The sequence below is a fragment of the Talpa europaea genome (assembly GCF_964194135.1).
Source record: "Talpa europaea genome assembly, chromosome: 2".
Taxonomy (NCBI): Eukaryota; Metazoa; Chordata; class Mammalia; order Eulipotyphla; family Talpidae; genus Talpa; species Talpa europaea.
In genome coordinates, this window is record NC_140068.1 from 87,320,582 (window position 1) to 87,339,318 (window position 18,737).

The window sequence follows — 18,737 nt, forward strand, 5'->3', positions numbered from 1 at the left end:
AGAAAGCAAGAGAAATGGGTAGGAAATAGGAAGCAATGCTTCCCTATCCCATCCCACCAAATAAATGAATAAATAATGAATGGGGGTAATGAATGAAGAAGGAATGAAAATGAATGGATGGATGGATGGAGGGAGGGATGAATGGACGGCAGGGCACGGACTCTTCAGTGAGTCAGAACAGGGTAACCCCTGACTCAAAGCCAGCACAGCGGGCGGGGTAGGGAGATTCCGAAGGGCGGGGCCTCGGCCCGGAAGCGCCGGGCGGGGCGGGGCTGGGGGCGGGGCGGAGAGCGCGTCAGACCGGGCTGCCCAGCTGCCCGGGGATCCGCTGCCGTAGACCCGCCAGCGCTGACCCTCGTCCGCGCGTGTCGCCCATCCCTCCGGCGCCTGCTGCCGGGAAAGGAGGCCACTCCAGGCTGGGCGGCCGCTCCGCGAGGTGAAGCTGCAGCCCGGAAAGGCGGTGCGGCGAAGCCCCGAGCCGGATCCTCCTCGGACCGGGCCCCAGCGGACCGGCACCGCCGGCATGTCGGAGGCGCGGAAGGGGCGGGATGAGACGGACGAGAGCCAGTATGACTCGGGCATCGAGTCTCTACGCTCTCTGCGGTCCCTGCCTGAGCCTACCCCGGTCTCTGCCCCCGGGTCCTCGGAAGGCGGGGGCGCCCAGCCTTGGACCCCTCCTACGGGCACCGCCGAGGACACACAGGAGAAGGAAGACACAGATGGGGACCGAGCCGACTCTATCTATGGCTCCTCTTCGCTCACAGAGCCCCTGCCTTTTTTGGGGGGTGCCGAGACCGAAGATCCAGCTCCAGGCTCACCTCTCCCCACCACGGGGGCGCTGAGCCCACAGCAGCTGGAAGCTCTCACTTACATCTCAGATGACGGAGACACGTGAGTATGGGGGCTAGGCCGGCAGGATCCTTTCCTCCTGGGGAGAACCTGGGGCCTCCCCAGGAACCACAGCATGCCAGTCACCCCCTCTATGGGGATCCCTCAAGTTAACCGTCCTGGAAGGGACAGTCCCCACTCTTTCAAACTCCAAATTTAACTCCTCAGCCCACCTCTGAGATCTAGCCAGGCCCAGACCAGATGACCTGGCATCACATCTCTGCCCACCCTATGGATGTGGATGGAGGTGGCAGGGCCCTTACCATGTACCTGGAGCTACAGCTAGCATCTGGAAAACTACAAATAATCCACCCTGAGTAGGAGAAAAGTCCCCTGACCAGTCCAGTTTTTTTTTTTCTTGCTGGGGGGAGGGCATCCTTGTTTGCTCAATATCTGGGATTTCCAACTCCTGACCTCAGAATGCCCTGTCTCAAGGAGCAAAGGGTGCCAGTTATAGGTGGCTGGTGGGGGCCAGGAAGTTTTGGGTAGGGGTGCAGAGCTGAGACTGGTTGTGAGGAGGGGGTGAACCAGGCACTCTTTCCCCAGCAGAGAGACAGGCTGCTGGTAGACCCAGCTTACTTCCTCCTCTGCTGAGAAAGGGGAAGTGAGGGCTGGAGTCCCCCTCACTTACACCCTCCACCTCCTGAGCCCACCAAGCCCCCTCACTGTGCTGTCAGACCCCTTGGCTTTACCCTTCCTCTCCCAGGCCCAGATGGGGCTTAGTGGGGACTGGGCCACTAGGGAGCTGGAGTAAGAGGCAGTTGTGTGGAAGGAGCTGGCCAGGGAGGATTTGCCCTTTAGGAAGCACTGACAGGAGAGGGGGTGGTTGTATTTACTGGGAGAAACAGAGTAGAGGGGGGGCTGAGGTCCCAGATCAGAGATGTTGCAAGGAGTGAAGGGGAGGAGCTAGAAGAAGCAGGAGGTGTCTGTCCTGCTTTGTTGGAGGCGCAGGGTCTCAATCCTGGCTGCCCTGTGACAAGTATAGCCTCTGGACCCAGTGAGTGGGAGAGGAGCCACCCCTGGGCCTTGCTGTATTCTATGCCCACATCACTGATCCTCATGCTCAGAACCAACATTGTGGAGGCCCCATGGGGAATACCTATGGCTAACCTTTGATCCAGGGATTGGGGACTTCTGACATAGCCATCCTTTGTTAGCCTCTCAATCCCCCCCTCCCCTTTCCCCGCCCTGGTCTTTCCCATTTCTGGTTAGAGACTGGTGTTGTCTAGACTTGAGGGGAGGGGTGGTGTTGGTGGAGCAGTGTCAAGACTTCCCAGGGGGTCCCCGAAGAGGAGGGGCCCTTTTTTTCCTCCTTGGTGTCTGAGCTCTGGGACCTATGGAAATGGGAAGAGGAAGTGGGAGGAGGGGACACTGAGGGAGAGAGGGAGGTGGCTGCAGGAATGTGACCCAGAGAGCAGGCCCTGGCCGAGGGGATTTCCAGAGCGGTTCCTCCCTCCCTCTGGCTCTCTCTCTCCTGGGCCTCTCCTGCTGCCTGCTGCCTGCCACCCAAGCCTGCTCCCCTTCTGCCTGAGCAGCCCCCTCCCCAGCCCAGACAGGCCTTTTAGCCAAGCTACCCCCTCACTAAAGCCCCAAGACAGCTGTCCTGGACTAGACCCTCCAGCTCTGTCTTTCGTTTTCCCCACCTGATACGGGGGAAACCCCAGCACTGGAACTTCCCCTTCAGCTGTCTCCCCACCAGCCCTCGGTTAACACTCTTTGTCCCCCCAAAAGCATATATTTTCTGTATTTCACAGACCTCCATTTGGAGGTACACACAGGAATGGAGGTCACGTCCCCCCAGTCTGTGCTCCATGAAGTTTCGCCTTCTTGCTCCCTAGTGAAAGGAGCAACAGGATGCTGTTTTGTCTCCTCCTTCCCTCCCAAGAGATTCTGTTTGCTCTCCCTAAGAGTGTAACATTGCACTACTGGAAGGATGGGGGTGACCCTACCCCAGTCCCCTTTTCTCCCCTGTTGGGGTGTGAGGAGGTGGAGAGTTCACCCTGGAAACCACCTCTGCACTACCCCAGCTGCTTTCAGTTTGGCTTTGAGTGCAGCTGGCTTGGCGGGACCCCGGGACCAGAGGGGAGTGGGGGTGGGGGGCAGGCTGGACAAGAAGGATCTGGTCCCATCAACCCTCTGCCCACACTCCCACCTGCCAAGACCCTCTTGAAGGCCAGAGATAGGAACTTGAAGCTCCCACCACCAGGATCCTGTCTTCCTCCAACAACCCTCACTTCCTGGCCCAAATTCTCACTTCCTGCACCTTCCCTATGGGTGGCTACTTAGAGGTCGACGTGTTCCTTCTAACCCCAGGACCCCATCCCATTCTCTCTGGTCTGAGCTTTGACCCCAAACCCTGCCTTGCCCCCCAGGCTGGTCCACCTGGCAGTGATTCATGAGGCCCCAGCTGTGCTGCTCTTTTGCCTGACTTTGCTGCCCCAGGAAGTCCTGGACATTCAGAACAACCTTTACCAGGTGGGTGGAGAGGAGGGGTGGCTGTGCCTAGATACGTACCCTGTGCGCCATCCTCAGCAGCCACATAAGTACCTTTAGGTTGCTCATTCTTGAAACCGTATGCCGGACACTGGGCGAGAAGCTGAAGGTAGAGATGAGTAAGCCTCTGCCCACAAGGCACTCGCAGCCTGGATAGGGGAACTCACATCACTTCTCATTATGTAGCATGGTGACCAGAATTGTGATGGAGACCCATACTAGCTGCTGTGGGGTGCTAGTGTCTGTGGGGAGCAGCCAGGCAGGTGACATCTGAATGGGGCCTTCTAGGCAGAGTGCGCCAGTGGAGATTGCCTGGTGCCCCTCTTTTTCTCTCCCCCAGCCTCTCCCTGTAGCCTACAGGGGTCTCTACAGGGGTGAGAGGCTAGACCCTGCCCCATTTGTCCCTTCTCCAGGGGCTGAGGGGACCTACAAGAAGACCAGGGGACCACTTCCCTTTCCCTGCTTACAGATGGGGGTTGCTAGAGCTTGGCAGGGAAGTGACAGAGGGAAAGGCTTATAGCGCTTCCTTGGAAGACCAAGGGCATAGCCTTTATAAGTCACCCTCAAAGGAGGTGCTGGCAGCTGGCAACTGCTGTGCCCGCGATACCATGTCCCAGAGGTAGGAGCATGCTGCAGTGGCCCTGTGACCTTCTGTTTGTGCCTACAGACTGCGCTCCATCTCGCTGTACATCTGGACCAGCCAGGTGCAGTCCAGGCCTTGGTGCTGAAGGGGGCCAGCCGGGAGCTACAGGACCGGCATGGTGACACAGCCCTGCATGTGGCCTGTCAGCGCCAGCATCTGGCCTGTGCCCGCTGCCTGCTGGAGGGACAGCCAGAACCTGGCAGAGGACCACCTCACTCCTTGGACCTCCACCTGCAAAACTGGCAAGGTGCTGGCAGCCCCAGAACCCTTACGATAAAGTGGGGACAGGGGACCCCACTCTCAGGGAAGGTGATGTACATGGGTACTAGTATGTCATTGTTGAATGAAGGAATGAATTTAGAATTTACTGAGCACCTGCTGCATGCTAAGCAGAACACTTTACTTTGCCCTCAATTTCATATTCAGAACAATATGAAATTGTTTAGATGAACTCATTAATTCAAAAATATACTGAGGGTCTTCAATGTGTTAGTCACTATTCCAGAAGCTTAGTTTGCATCTGCAAACAAAACAGAATGACTAAGACAGAACTGAATATAAGGAGTGAGTTATATAGTAGGTTAAAAGGCAAGTACACTCTATGGGGAAAGCAGGGCAGAGTGAGGAGAACTTGAATGTGGGGGGAAGGGATTGGGATGATTTGTAATTAGGACGTCCAGGGAAAGCCGCATTTAGGCAGAGACTTGAAGGAGGCGAGGCTTGTGAAGCTGAAACTAGTTCTCTAAGCAAAAAGAGAGGGGCCTGGGCCAGAAAGGAGATAGCAGAAAGGCTAGGGACTCACGGGGAAGAGGAGGAGGGGAAGTAACCCTTGGGGAGGGGCTGGGGGCCTGAGGATTCAGGGGGGCTCTGAAGAAGGTAGCTTTTGGAGAGGACTTGAAGGCAGGTGGAGTTTTACTGAGTGAGTGGGGAGAAGGGGAGGATGTGTGTATGGGGGGGCGTCACTTAGCAACCTGACCCCTGAAGCATGAAAGTTTCAATAACATGACTCTGAAAGGTGGAAACTTTGAGTCCCTTTCTCCCCTTACTTTTGAGGGGGTTTTTGGGTTTACATTTTAACAGTCCTGTGATCAGCGGCATTGAGTGGGCCGTGGGTCCCCTGGGTCTGAGGGATCAGGAGGTAGACAGGAGGCGGGAGGGAGGGAGGGAGAGGAAGGTAGATTTGCAGCCCCACTCTCACCCCATCACAGGTTTGACCTGTCTCCACATCGCCACCCTGCAGAAGAACCCCACGCTCATGGAACTGCTGCTTCAGAACGGAGCTGACATTGATGCGCAGGTGAGGCGACCCATCAGGGCGCTGTCCAGCCAAGGGCCCGCCCACCACCGGGGGTCCCCTGACCAAATGGTCAGGAAAGGTGGGCCTGGGCCCCCAGCAGGCGTCCTTAGGAGGGCCTTGGCTGACAACCTTATTCCCTTCCAGGAGGGCACGAGCGGGAAGACAGCGCTGCACCTGGCCGTGGAGACCCAGGAGCGGGGTCTGGTGCAGTTCCTGCTGCAGGCTGGGGCCCGGGTGGATGCCCGTATGCTCAATGGTTGCACACCCCTGCACCTCGCGGCTGGCCGGGGCCTCAACAGCATCTCATCCACTCTGTGCCAGGCAGGTGCTGACTCCCTGCTTCGGAACGTGGAGGATGAGACTCCGCAAGACCTGGCTGAGGATGTAAGCAAATATTCAGCTCTGCTCTCTGGGATCCACACAAGTAGGGCTAAGGCAGCTGTAAGAGCTGAAATGTCCAAGGAATTAGCAGTCCTGGGGTGTAATAGACCAGTGCATCACTCATCAACTGTGCAACCTTGGCCAAATCTCTGCCCTTCTCTCAATACCAACCAAGGCCCCAAACTTAAGACTCCTGCAGGAGCCCTGCAGCCCAAGTAAACCAGTGAAGCAGTCTGTGTATGAGACAGCAGGGTGGTGGGGCCTATGGACCCTGGAGAGTCCCTGTGGGTGGTCACTCCTGACTAGACTGCAGGAGATGGTTGCAGATGAGGAATGTGGACCCTGGTCTTTCTAGCTCTTGGAATTTAATAGAAATGAAAACTAGTTTTTCTCTATCTTTCCCATTTTTAGATATTCAGTGTGAAATACTATTCAAAGTGTTTTGTGAATACCCTTCCTCTACCCCAAGCTCTTTCCCCCTTCCTCTACCTCTCCCACCTTGAAAAAAATAGGTACATGAGCTGGATCACCTTCTAGTTCTTATCTCTGATATTCTGGCATTTTCTTAGAGAGTAAAGTCTTGTCCAAGGCCTCAAGGCTTGACCCTAGCCTAGAGCAGTATTTTTGAGATCAGAAGGAAGATGAGTTGCCTGATGTCCTTCAACTGTCATTTGGTGGGGAGGAAATGGCCCCATAGGTTTCCCCAGCGTCCTTCCCCCACTGTTGCTTTATCCCCTGGGGCTCTGACCTTTCTTTAAAAAAAAAAACAAAGATTTATTTATGCATACAAGAACTGGGGTACAGACCAGAGGTGTGGGGGGTGAGAGGAGTCACCAGAGACACCATAAGGAATAGAACAGGTGAATTGACTGAAATACACTGCTAAAGGGAGCAGTGGGTGAGACAGGAATGGTCTGCTGCGCATGTGGATACGCCCTGGCTAGGGATTGAACTCGTGCTGCAGAGGCTGCGGATAGCTTCACAGGTTGCATCTTAACCCCTTGCGCCACCAGGGAGGCCCTGGGGCTCTGACCTTTCGTCTCTCCATTTTCTTTCTTAGCCCCTTGCTCTGTTGCCCTTCGATGATCTGAAGATCTCAGGGAAGCCGCTGCTGTGTGCCGACTGAAGCCAGGGCAGTGTCAGGGGCTCTGGAGCCTCCACTTCTTCCCATCTGGAAGCTGCTGCAGTTTTGGCCCAAGCATTGCGTGCCCTTCTGGTGTCCTAGGGACTGCTGAGGCCAGAGTCTGAGACCAGCACAGCCCTAATCTGAGAAGCAGGTTCACAAGTGAGAGCCAGTCTGGAAGAAAGAGCTTCCCAGGTGGAAGAAATTCTTGGAAGACCCCCAGAGCCCCAGGTATCCTGGGTGAAGCATGTTTGCCTCTCTTGAGGATGACAAGGGCTCTTGTTTCTACCCATGTTGGGTCAGCCTGAAACTGCCAATCTTCAGGAAAAAGAGACTCTTCTGAGTGAAGAGACAGGCTGAAATATGAACAAGCAGGGCCCTGTAGGGTTCCATCTCACCGCTGTTGAGGATTCTTAAACACTTGTTTAACGACTTCATACAGAGGGCCCTGAACTCAGCCTTTGGGGAAGGGGACATTTCAATTACATGACACTAAAATATCAGAGACTTTTAAAATGCCCTCCCCTGTCAGTTATTTTGCGTGCATGCAGATCTGCGTACACTGGGGAATTTTAGACAGACCTGCCTTGAGACCTTGTGGTAGAGGTAGAGAGTGGGATATTGTCACTTGAGCAGTGTAGAGCCTTGTTAGATAGGGAAGAGGGACTAACAGCCCTCAGGCCTTTCTGCCCAGCACAGACCCCTGCCCTTCCTGTGGAAATGCAGAGGGATAAGAGGTGGGAGGCCTCACTATTGCCCTGGAGGTTGCCATCTAGGAGAGACTGTAGAGAAGGGCTAGCATAAGAAGGGTGACTTCAGGGAGCTGTGGCTGTGTTATGTTCTCTCCTCTCATTCCACACACGTGTGAGGGTCCTGTGAGGTCAGGCCTATGCTGGCATGAAGAATATGGGCAAATAAACCAACACAGTCCCTGGCCACTTGGAGTTTATAGTGAGTGAAATAGCCATTAAAATCATTAACATCCAAATAAATCTGTAATTACAAACAGTGATGGATGCTGTGAAGGGAAGCATGGGGGGAAGGAGAACAATGGAATGGGTGGAAAGCCATACTTTGGGTGGTCAGGGGAGTACCATCTCAACTGGTATTTAAGGATGAGTAAAGGATGGGACAGAACATGGGGGGAAGGCCTCCGGTGAATTGGAGAAACTGAGAGCAGGCTAACGGGGCGCTACAGGGGGTAGATGATGAGGTGGGCGAGGTAGACGGGGTCATGCAAAGCCTGACCCCGCTGTCATGGGGACAGCGGGGTGGAGATGGCCCAGCCAAAAAGGGAAGGAGACCCCTTCCGGAAGGTCAAAACTGAAAAACTGTTATAGAAAGGCAAGTGCTTGGGATGCAGGACCTCAGAGTCCCAGTCCCTAAGATGGCAGTGGTCCCCCCTACCTTCAGGGCTGCCTGCGAGGGCTAAGGCGTTCACACAGCGGGAGGCTCGGACCTGGGGGTTCGCCAACCCCCCCACCCTGGGGCAGCCCGGCGCCCAGGAACCCGGCGGCGTCCCCTCCAGCCCGCGCGGGGGCGCTGTGGCCCGGCGGCGGCCCGGGGCGCTGCGTGGTCGCGGCTGGGCGCGGAGGGGCGGCCGCAGGGAGGGAGGCGGGAAGAGCGCGGCACTTCCGCTGGCCGCTCACTCACTGGCGGCCGCTGGAGACGGCGGCGGGAGCGGAGGGAGCGTGCGGCCTGGGGACCCGCATTCCCCGGTCCCCCTCCGCCCCACGCGGCCCGAACCATGGACGCCAGGTGGGGGGCTACGGGGAGCCACGAGCTCACGTGACCGGACCCCGGGCCACGTGACCGCTGCTCCCCGGCACCGGGGGCCGGGTGGGGTCCCGGCTGCTGGGCGCTAGGCCCGCGCAGCGCGGCCCGGGGCCGGCAGGCATGGGGTGGGGGCGGGGACGCGGCGTGCTCCTCCGAGGGTTCGAGAGCGTCTGGCACAGGAATTGGGGAACCCTGACGCTCCGGGAACCCGAAGGGCGGGGCTGGGAGGGGGCCCCGCCTCTGGCCCCAACAGCCGGCGAGCTCTGAAGGGAACAGAGGGAACCTGTGTGGCCGGAGGGGCGGTCCTCCCCCTGGGAGGAGGGAGCCCTGCCTCGCCCGCGCCGTCCATCCCCCCCATCCCCCCCCCCAGAGAGAGGCCCTTTGTCCGGGCTGGGCTGCAGCTGAGGGGGGCGGGGAGGAGACTCCGGGCCCTTCTCAGTGTGGTTCCCCTCCGGAGGGCGGAGTGGGTGAGGAACTGCACCTTAATATTTATGTCCGTTGTTACCGCAGGTGGTGGGCAGTGGTGGTGCTGGCTGCACTCCCCTCCCTGGGGGCAGGTGGGGAGACCCCGGAAGCCCCTCCAGAGGCATGGACCCAGCAATGGTTCTTCCGCTTTTTGGTGAATGCTGCTGGCTATGCCAGCTTTATGGTACCTGGCTACCTGCTAGTGCGATACTTCAGGCACAAGAACTACCTGGAGACAGGTGAGGGAGGTTGGGGGAAGAGTGTGCTAGCTCCGGGTTGTGAGTTCCGGCCAGCAGCCCTAACAGGATGTGGCTTGGACAGGGAGGGGGTGGAGGGCCTGCAGACCAACAGCAGGACAGGGTGGCGTCTCTGGAGAAGATGCGGGGCTTCTTGATTTTGTGTGCCTTCTTCAGGCAGGGGTCTCTGCTTCCCTCTGGTGAAAACTTGTGTATTTGGCAATGAGCCCAAGGCCTCTGACGAAGTTCCCCTGGCGGCCCGGACAGAGCCTGCAGAGACCACTCCTTGGCAGGCCCTGAAGCTGCTCTCCTGTGCCACTGGGCTCCTGGTGAGTAGGCAGGCTTTGCTTCCCTTCCTGGGTTAGGTCCTGTGGGCTCCAAGGAATCTGGAAGCAAAGTTTCATCCTACCACTTCCAAGGGTTTGCTCAGTGGTGTGTAATGTGTCTCCCTCTTTCCTGGGCCAAACTGTACCACCATCTGCGTGGAGGTGGTTGGAGGAAACCCTCTCTTCTTTTTCCTCATTTCTTTTACCTCCCCCTCTCATTTCTACTGTGCTATTATTACACTTCCCCCTGCAGTAATGTGTCTCATGCACAGTAAACTGATGAAAGTCTGGGTCTCCACTCAACCTTTCCCCAATACTGCCTGTGAGAGGGGTGCTAAGGTGCTGACCTCATGGCATTGTGGAGTCATGTTTAACCTGTATCACTGATCTCTGAGAATTCCTGGCTCTCTGAATTGGTTGAGGATAGGAAAATACTTGGGGATTGGAGTCTGCTCTAATACCCCCTTACCGTCGGACAGGATCTGGGCAGTTCTAAAGCATTTGTCATTGTAAGTGTTTGATTCACACTTGACTCCTTACCAGGTGAATCCAAGCTTGGCTCACTAGAGGAAGCAAAGTATTCATGCTGTCCTTTAAATCACTGAGACCCCCTCCTAAGGACAAGGGGATTGTTGAGGTCCATCTTTGCCCACCTTTTCCTTCTTGTCTTCTCTCTTCACCCTCCCCCACCCAGGCATCTTACCTGACTTGGGGTGTGCTGCAGGAAAGAGTGATGACCCGAAGCTATGGGGCCACGGCCACATCACCAGGGGAGCGCTTCACGGACTCACAGTTCCTGGTGCTAATGAACCGCGTGCTGGCACTGATTGTGGCTGGCCTTTGCTGCATCCTCTTCAAGCAGCCCCGCCATGGGGCTCCCATGTACCGGTACTCCTTTGCCAGCCTGTCAAATGTGCTGAGCAGCTGGTGCCAATATGAAGCTCTCAAATTCGTCAGTTTCCCTACCCAGGTGCTGGCCAAGGCCTCTAAGGTGATCCCTGTCATGATGATGGGAAAGCTGGTGTCCCGGCGCAGCTATGAACACTGGGAATACCTGACAGCTGGCCTTATCTCCATTGGGGTCAGCATGTTTCTACTGTCCAGTGGACCAGAGCCCCGCAGCTCCCCAGCCACCACTCTCTCGGGCCTCATCCTATTGGCAGGCTACATTGTCTTTGATAGCTTCACCTCAAACTGGCAAGAAGCCCTGTTTGCCTATAAGATGTCATCAGTGCAGATGATGTTTGGGGTCAACTTTTTTTCCTGTCTCTTCACAGTGGGCTCTCTGCTAGAGCAGGGGGCTCTCCTGGAGGGGACCCGCTTCATGGGGCGACACAGTGAGTTTGCGGCACATGCCCTCCTGCTGTCTGTCTGCTCGGCATGCGGCCAACTCTTAATCTTCTACACCATTGGGCAGTTTGGGGCTGCTGCCTTCACCATCATCATGACTCTCCGCCAGGCCTTTGCCATCCTGCTCTCCTGCCTCCTCTACGGCCACACCATCACTGTGGTGGGCGGCCTGGGGGTGGCTGTGGTCTTTGCTGCTCTCCTGCTCCGAGTCTATGCACGGGGCCGCCTAAAGCAACGGGGTAAGAAAGTTGTGCCAGTGGAGTCCCCTGTGCAGAAGGTTTGAGGGGTGAAGTGAAATAGTACCTCTCATAACTGTCTCCTACATTTACTTGTCAGAGGAGGCTGGCTCAAGGGCAAAACGCAGTTCTCAGTATCACAGAACCAGCTTTGCAGCTGGGGGCAGGGAGCCCTGGAGGAAGCCTTCCCCGTTGCCTTAAGTCACCCATCCTCTAGTAGGCAGGATTTTTAGGCGCCCCACTGTAGACATTCAGTGTGAAGGAGTCTTACAAGGCAGACACCTTCCAAACACTACCCCCGCCCTTTCCCAGAAATTTCACCCAACTGGTCACCTGTGCTAGTCCCCTACCTTGAATACCCAGAGACTTGCATCTCTTACTCTGGAGAGAAAAGCACAAAGTGTTATAGACTCCAAATGCTGCTTTCCCAGGAGAAAGATGGTGCTGTGCCGGGGGGAGGGAAGGTTCTAGAGCCCTGCCCAGCAGTGGCACCCTCTGTGCTCCTGGAACCCTGAGCTCATGGAGCACCTTGGAGCCAGTTGCAGGTTTTGGTACTTTGGAAATGTAACTTTTGGCTCTTATAATTTTATTTTATTAAATTAAATTGCTACAATGGGCTTGGTCCTGTGTGTTGCTTTACTTAAATACATGTTGTAGGAATGGGACTAAAACCCATTTTAAACCTACCCTTTCAGTGTGGTCTTCTAACAGCTACATGGCTACCAAGTCATCTTTGTTTACGAGTACTGTAACGCTCTTAGATGACAAGGTAGTATTATATCCACTTTACAGGTGAGAGCATAACTGTATAAAACTGCATTGTCTTTATTTTGCATACTTTAATTTCAGAACAAAATAAACAAAAAATTCACAACATCCAAACCCGTTGTCAACATGGGAGGGGACAGGGTTTGAGACCCTCCTATCCTGTCTTAGGTAAGACAACAAAGAAAAAAACACTAGTTTTATCAGCAGAAGGAACCAGGCTGCTAGGGGAAGAGATGGGGACACTATACAGAGGGCACAGGGTCTGTAGGTACAAACTCCTAGTCTACTTCTTCCATGCGAGATGCATCCTCATCACCCTCAAGGGGAGGGATCTCATCAGGAACAGCAGCACTGGGCTCCTCTGCTGTCACTTCATCTTCATCGATGCCTAGAAGTAATAAAGAACATTGTGAGATTTGACCCAAACAGCATCAAAAAGACACTTCCCAAGCTTCTTGCCACACAATGACACTCACCCAAACCTAGTTTGATCATGCGGTAGATACGGTTTGAGTGGGTCTGGGGATCCTCAAGTGAGAAGCCAGAAGACAGCAGGGCAGTTTCAAACAGCAGCACCACCAGATCTTTGACAGCCTTATCATTCTTGTCTGCCTCTGCCTTCTGCCTCAGTGTCTCCACAATAGGGTGGTCAGGGTTGATCTCCAGGTGCTTCTTGGCCATCATGTAGCCCATTGTAGAGTTGTCCCGAAGTGCTTGGGCTTTCATGATCCGCTCCATGTTGGCTGTCCAGCCGTAGGTGCTAGTCACAATGCAGCAGGGCGAAGACACAAGCCTGTTGGAGATTGTCACCTGTGGACAAACACAGAAACCTCAAGTTTACATTACTATCGTATTACTTCAAAGAGAAAACATTGTATTCCAAAAGTTCAGTCTCAAACTCAGAAGCAAAGCTTATTTATTTAGTCACTGCCAAACTTCCTAAGCAAAGGCAGCCTCAAACCTGACTGCCTAAGAGCCAAGAGCAAAATTAGCTCCAATGAAATGTTCTGAGGGCAACAGCCCTGAATAGGTTTGAGAAAATACCTTTCAGTTCCAAAACTGCTTACCTTCTCAACCTTCTTATCCAAGATTTCTTTCATGAGTTTGCAGAGATTCTCAAACTTGGCCTTGCTCTCTTCCATTTTCTTCTTCTCTTCCTCATCCTCAGGTAGCTCCAGGCCCTCCTTGGTTACTGAGACCAGGCTCTTCCCGTCAAACTCCTTAAGCTGCTGCACGCAGTACTCATCAATAGGCTCTGTCATATATACTACCTCAAAGCCCCGCTTCCGCACTCGCTCCACAAAGGCAGAGTTGGCAACCTGCTCTTTGCTCTCACCTGTGGGATATTGATTATGAGTCAAAACAGAACATCTCACACACGACCAGTTCCCAAGTATTCCTCTGCTATTCTCCCCTCTCTCCTACACCTCCTAGAGACTTTGATCAGACCCAAGGGTTTCAAACACACCAGTGATGTAATAGATGGATTTCTGGGTCTCCTTCATGCGAGACACATATTCTGAAAGAGAAGTCATCTCATCTCCAGACTGGGAAGTATGATAGCGCAGCAGCTCAGAAAGGCGTCGCCGATTAGTAGAGTCCTCATGGATTCCAAGCTTTAGGAGCAGAAAGAAAACTTACTGGGCCTCCCTGGTAGCACAGGGGTTAAAGACAATGCTATCAAGTTATCACCAGCCACAGAGCCTACCCACTGGGCGCAGACCTTTCCTGTTCTCCTCAGCAAGTGTATTTCAGTGTATCTGCCTGTTCTGCTCCCTACTGTCTCTGGTGAATCTTCTCAACCCTCACACCTCTAGCCTACATCCCAGTTCTTGTATACATAAATAAGTAAATCTTATTAAAAAACTATTACTTGGAGGGCCTCCCCAGTGGCACAGCTGTTTAGCGTTGGGTTGCGAAGCTGCCCGCAGCCTCTGCAGCGCTAGTTTGATCCCCGGGCCACTGGGTGAGGGTCCCACATGGCGGGCAGATCGCTCCTGCCACCCGCTGCTCCCCTCAGCAGTGTATTTCGTCAGTCTGCCTGCTCTGCTCTCCCCTCTGGCTCTGGTGAATTCTCTCACCCTCCTGCACTTCTGACTGTACCCAGTGCTTGCATTAAAAAAAAAAAAAAAAAACCACTATTCCTTGGAAATATTCTTTTACCCTCCATGTAAAAAAAAACAACGTATAGTAATTATTACTAAGCTTTCCTACTTCCTTACCTTCAGGTTTTTGGAGAATGCCTCATAGAATTTCTTATAGTTCTCCTTGTCTTCCGCCAGCTCGGAGAAGAGCTCAAGGCACTTCTTAACAATATTCTTGCGAATGACCTTCAATATTTTGCTCTGCTGGAGCATTTCTCGAGAGATGTTCAGGGGCAGATCCTCTGAATCAACCACACCACGGATAAAATCTGTGATCAAGGACAAAAGCTCAGTTGAGGGGCCTCCCTGGTGGCGGAAGGAGTTAAGCACTACACTATGAAGCAATCCACAGCCTCTGCAGCAGGAGTTCGATCCCCTGCCAGCCAGGGAGCAACCCACATGGCGAAGACCCCTCCTGCTTCGCCTGCTGCTCCCCTCAGCAGTTTTTCAGTCAGTCTGCCTTTTCAGTTCCCCACTCTGTCTCTGGTGAATCCTCTCACCCCCAGATCTATGGCCTGTACCCCAGCTCCTGTATGCATAAAAAAATAAATTTTTAAAAAATTCAATTGAGATGTCAGCCTAAATATAAAGATTTAATTTTCCACTGAACCATCAACTTACTTATGTGGCATAAGATACTTGAAGGTTTCAGGGCCTCCTTGGTGGCACAAGGAATTAAGTCTCAGCACTACGAAGCTACCGGCAGCCACTGAAGCAGGACACTGATCCCCAGCCAGGGAGGGTTACCCACATGGCGCAGACCTCTCCTGTCTCGCCCACTGCTCCCCTCACCAGTGTATATCAGTAGACCCACCTATTCTGCTGCCCACTGTTTCTGGTGAATCCTCCCAACCCCCAACCCCACACCTCTGGGGTGAAAGCCCAGCTGTTGTATGCATGAATAAAATAAATCTTAAAAAAAAAAGATTTCAGTCCCAGTGAGAATGCCAAGTACTCGTAAAACCACCCAAAACCTTAGACTAAAAGAATACTCACTTAAATACTCTGGTATTAACTCATCACAGCTATCCATGATGAACACCCGGCGGACATACAGCTTGATGTTGTTCTTTTTTTTCTTGTTCTCAAAAAGGTCAAATGGAGCCCGACGTGGAATGAAGAGCAATGCCCTAAATTCCAACTGCCCTTCTACAGAGAAATGCTGGGAGACGGGGAAAGCAAGTCAGTAGTTGTATTTCAAGTTATGAGCAGCTTTTTAGTTGCAACCCCAAATTATCAAACTGTTTGAAACAAAAATCTCCCCTGGAGACCGGCAACAAACACTATGACAATTAAGAAAATTAAGCTGTGGGTCTCCCCGCTGGTACAGGGGTTAAAGTCTCAGGGCTATCAAGTTATTGCCAGTGACTGTGGATGGCATAAGTTCAATCCCTGGCCAGGGAGCTAACCCACAGCAGACCTCTTCTGTCTCGCCCACTGATTCCCTTAGCAGGAATTTTCAGTAAAATCTGCCTGTTCTACTCCCCACTGTGTCTGGTGAATCCTCTCACCCCCTGCACTTCTGGCCTACACACCAATTCTTCTATGTAAAATTAACAAAAAACCCCAAGCTCTAAAGGAATCTAGACTTATACAAAATATGTATCTCTAAGTACACGACAAAACAGTTTTATCAGTATGTGTAAGACTACCAGGAGCAAAATGAGACCACTAGGAGAGAAAATCTTTCTCTAAGAAAGGTGATTAGCAATAGTAAACTCATACAGTTTCAGATACTCCTGGACAACAAGTCTATTACCAACAACACTACTCTTTTTAACCTGTCCCCTTCTATTTAGCAAATATGCAAAGGTCCCTCACCTTCACTGCCAAGTGGTCTTCCCAATCATTGGTTAGGCTCTTATAGAACTCTCCATATTCCTCCTGGGTGATGTCATCAGGGTTTCTGGTCCAAATAGGCTTAGTCTTGTTTAGTTCTTCCTGATCAATATATTTCTCCTTAATCTTCTTGGTTTTCTTCTTTTTATCCTTACCAGTATCATCCTCCTCATCTGAGCCAACATCTTCTATTTTGGGCTTTTCCTCATCATCTTTATCTTCCTCCTCTTTCTCACCCTTTTCTTCTTCTGCCTCATCATCACTGATTTCTTTCTCTCGTTCCTTCTCCAACTGCCAAGGACCAACAACAGCAATTTTTGAGTACAAATCATAAAGGACCATGCAATTCCCCAAATAACCAACATAACTGCATGAGGGTTACCAGTTAATACTCACATAAAGGGTGATAGGATAACCTATGAACTGAGAGTGCTTCTTCACCACTTCTTTGACTCTCCTCTCTTCTAAGTACTCAGTCTGGTCTTCTTTAAGGTGGAGGATCACTTTGGTACCCCGGCCAATGGGCTCACCTGGGAAAATTGATCACAAGTAAATTAAATGCAGTGCTGCAGCGAAAAATAACTACCTTACTGTTGGAAGATTTCTGTCATAAGGTTTCCACAAGAAATTTCAACCTAGTCACTCTAATAAGAAAGGCTACTCACCATGGTCTGCACGCACAGTGAAGGAGCCCCCAGCAGAAGACTCCCAGGCATACTGCTCATCGTCATTATGCTTTGTGATGACAACCACTTTCTCTGCTACCAGGTATGCAGAATAAAAGCCAACGCCAAACTGCCCAATCATAGAGATGTCTGCACCAGCCTGCCAAAATGTTTAAAAATCAAATACAAGTCTTCAAGTAACAGCATGCCAAAGAAAATCAATACAAGTGAATGGTGGGTGCCTAGCCAAAAAACACCACATACCTGAAGAGCCTCCATAAATGCTTTAGTACCAGACTTGGCAATGGTTCCCAAATTATTTATAAGATCAGCTTTAGTCATGCCAATGCCTGTGTCCACCAGAGTCAGGGTACGCTCTTGAGGGTTGGGGATGATGTCAATTTTTAGCTCTTTACCACTGTCCAACTTGGAAGGGTCTGTCAGGCTCTCATAGCGAATCTTGTCCAAAGCCTAAAAATGAAACAAACCACAATTTATAATCGTCTTAACACACCCAAAAGAAAACTTTGTCTTTTACTCCCGAAATTATCTCAATTCTGATTATCCCTTGAAATTAGCTACATAAATACAATTACAACATCCCTTCTATCAATATAGAGCAAGGCAAGCATTTTAGGAACAGCTGCTGCTGTTTTTTTTTTTTTAAGAATAGGCCTCACCAAATACCAAACCACCCCTTCTTCCTTTTCAAGAGAAAAAACAAATACATCAAATGAAGATGCCCAGAACACTCACATCAGAAGCATTGCTGATCAACTCCCGAAGGAAAATTTCCTTGTTGGAATAAAAGGTGTTAATGATGAGCGACATAAGTTGGGCAATTTCTGCCTGGAAGGCAAAAGTCTCCACCTCCTCCTCTCCATGGTGCACTTCCTCAGGCATCTAAAATAAAAATGGTCAAACCTAAGAAAGGATTGAACTAGCTTGTATTTATCTACTAAAGTGATTCCCAGTCACAAGGAAGAGAGATCTAGGTCTAACTGCTTTGCCCTAAACATTACTTTCCATTCCCAAGAGATCCAGAAGCCTTTCTTCAAAGACCTCAGAAACCAATTCAGAGAGAGACAAAAACAAACCAATACCTTCTGCAAAGCAAAATTATTTTTTTTGCACAGTATTTTGGACTCCAACTACTTCTAGGTGGTCCGACGACCAGAAGCCTCTGCATCACCTGATAAGAGTCTCAGAAATGCAAAACATTGGCCCAAACCTTAGTTACTAAAATGGGAAGAGAAATTTCAGGCAATCCACTGGCGACTAATTGTATAGATCACGAACTGATTTTATTACTTTGGGAAAGGTGGCGGAGGGGAGAAAATCAAGGTGCCCAACTGTAGGTTAAAGTAGCACTAATTTAAAACTGCTCCCTCCTTAGACAGGCTTGTCTAAGACGCGCCGAGCACACGTGGGGTTGCTGCCTCACACACTAGGGGAGGATGAACCCTGACACTTGGTAGGGTACCCGCCCCAGGGGGTTAGAAGACAAAGAACTGCTGAGGCAACAGCTCCACCACAGGCCCTCAGCACCCATGACTTAAGCGAAGGCCGGCGCCAACACTGTTAAGATGGTGGCCGCAGCCCGCTGGGTCGACCCTCGTCACTGCCGGACATGCGTCGGCCGGGGCCACGCGAGGAGGGGGCGCCGCCGCGCAGCCTCCATTCGCTCCAGCATCCGGGCACCAGGGCGGGGCGCTGGGCTCCAGAAGCTTCCAGAACAATCTCAGCTCTCAGGGAGGGGCGGGGGAGGGAGTCCATGAATCTACCAGAGCCTGCCCCTCCCCCGCCCCTCCTCCTCCTCCACCTCCACCGGGACTTCGAGAAAGATCTAGAAGGAGGAAGAAAGCAAGAGGCCAGAAGCGGCCGACAGCGTTCTTCGCCGCGGACCCTCACTGAAAAGCCCAACGAGGCGGGGGGGGGGGGGGGGGGGGGAACACGTCCGCGAAGAGAGGCGGCAAAGCCCGGCCAGCACCGCGCTGTGCTGAGTCACGCCGAGCGCCTACCCCTCTCCCCTGCGGACCCTCCGGCGCCCCGTAGCCGCGTCCGGAAGTGGAGGGGCAAACATGGCAGCGTCCCGGGCCAACGCGGT

At 52.7% G+C, this 18,737-nt stretch overlaps 3 protein-coding genes across 5 annotated transcripts; 2 read left to right on the top strand and 1 right to left on the bottom strand.

The window, feature by feature from the left end:
* Window positions 1–523: 523 nt before the first annotated feature.
* Window positions 524–6,828, top strand: NFKBIE (NFKB inhibitor epsilon; the record flags this gene model as incomplete). The annotated part of the gene is made up of 6 exons (XM_084227733.1): window positions 524–891; window positions 3,261–3,363; window positions 4,049–4,271; window positions 5,233–5,321; window positions 5,466–5,705; window positions 6,763–6,828. The coding sequence occupies 6 exons, from the start codon at window positions 524–526 to the stop codon at window positions 6,826–6,828; spliced, it is 1,089 nt and encodes a 362-aa protein (XP_084083859.1).
* A 2,404-nt stretch (window positions 6,829–9,232) lies between these two features.
* SLC35B2 (solute carrier family 35 member B2) lies at window positions 9,233–11,261 on the top strand (the record flags this gene model as incomplete). The annotated part of the gene is made up of 3 exons (XM_084228069.1): window positions 9,233–9,305; window positions 9,480–9,631; window positions 10,323–11,261. Exons 1-3 carry the CDS (start codon window positions 9,248–9,250, stop codon window positions 11,259–11,261), a joined length of 1,149 nt encoding a protein of 382 aa, XP_084084195.1. The 5' UTR covers window positions 9,233–9,247.
* Window positions 11,262–12,049: 788 nt separating this feature from the next.
* HSP90AB1 (heat shock protein 90 alpha family class B member 1) lies at window positions 12,050–17,533 on the bottom strand (the record flags this gene model as incomplete). Of its 3 annotated transcripts, none has more annotated exons than XM_084228223.1 (11): window positions 12,050–12,370; window positions 12,459–12,792; window positions 13,050–13,318; window positions 13,451–13,598; window positions 14,205–14,395; window positions 15,123–15,288; window positions 15,948–16,256; window positions 16,362–16,495; window positions 16,631–16,780; window positions 17,005–17,101; window positions 17,387–17,533. In XM_084228223.1, the coding sequence occupies 11 exons, from the start codon at window positions 17,531–17,533 to the stop codon at window positions 12,261–12,263; spliced, it is 2,055 nt and encodes a 684-aa protein (XP_084084349.1). In that variant the 3' UTR covers window positions 12,050–12,260. The 3 variants fall into 3 exon arrangements, with proteins under 3 accessions (XP_084084349.1, XP_084084348.1, XP_084084347.1); XM_084228222.1 differs by having other exon boundaries at window positions 16,631–16,760; window positions 16,895–17,101; XM_084228221.1 differs by having other exon boundaries at window positions 16,631–16,790; window positions 16,895–17,101.
* Window positions 17,534–18,737: the final 1,204 nt, after the last annotated feature.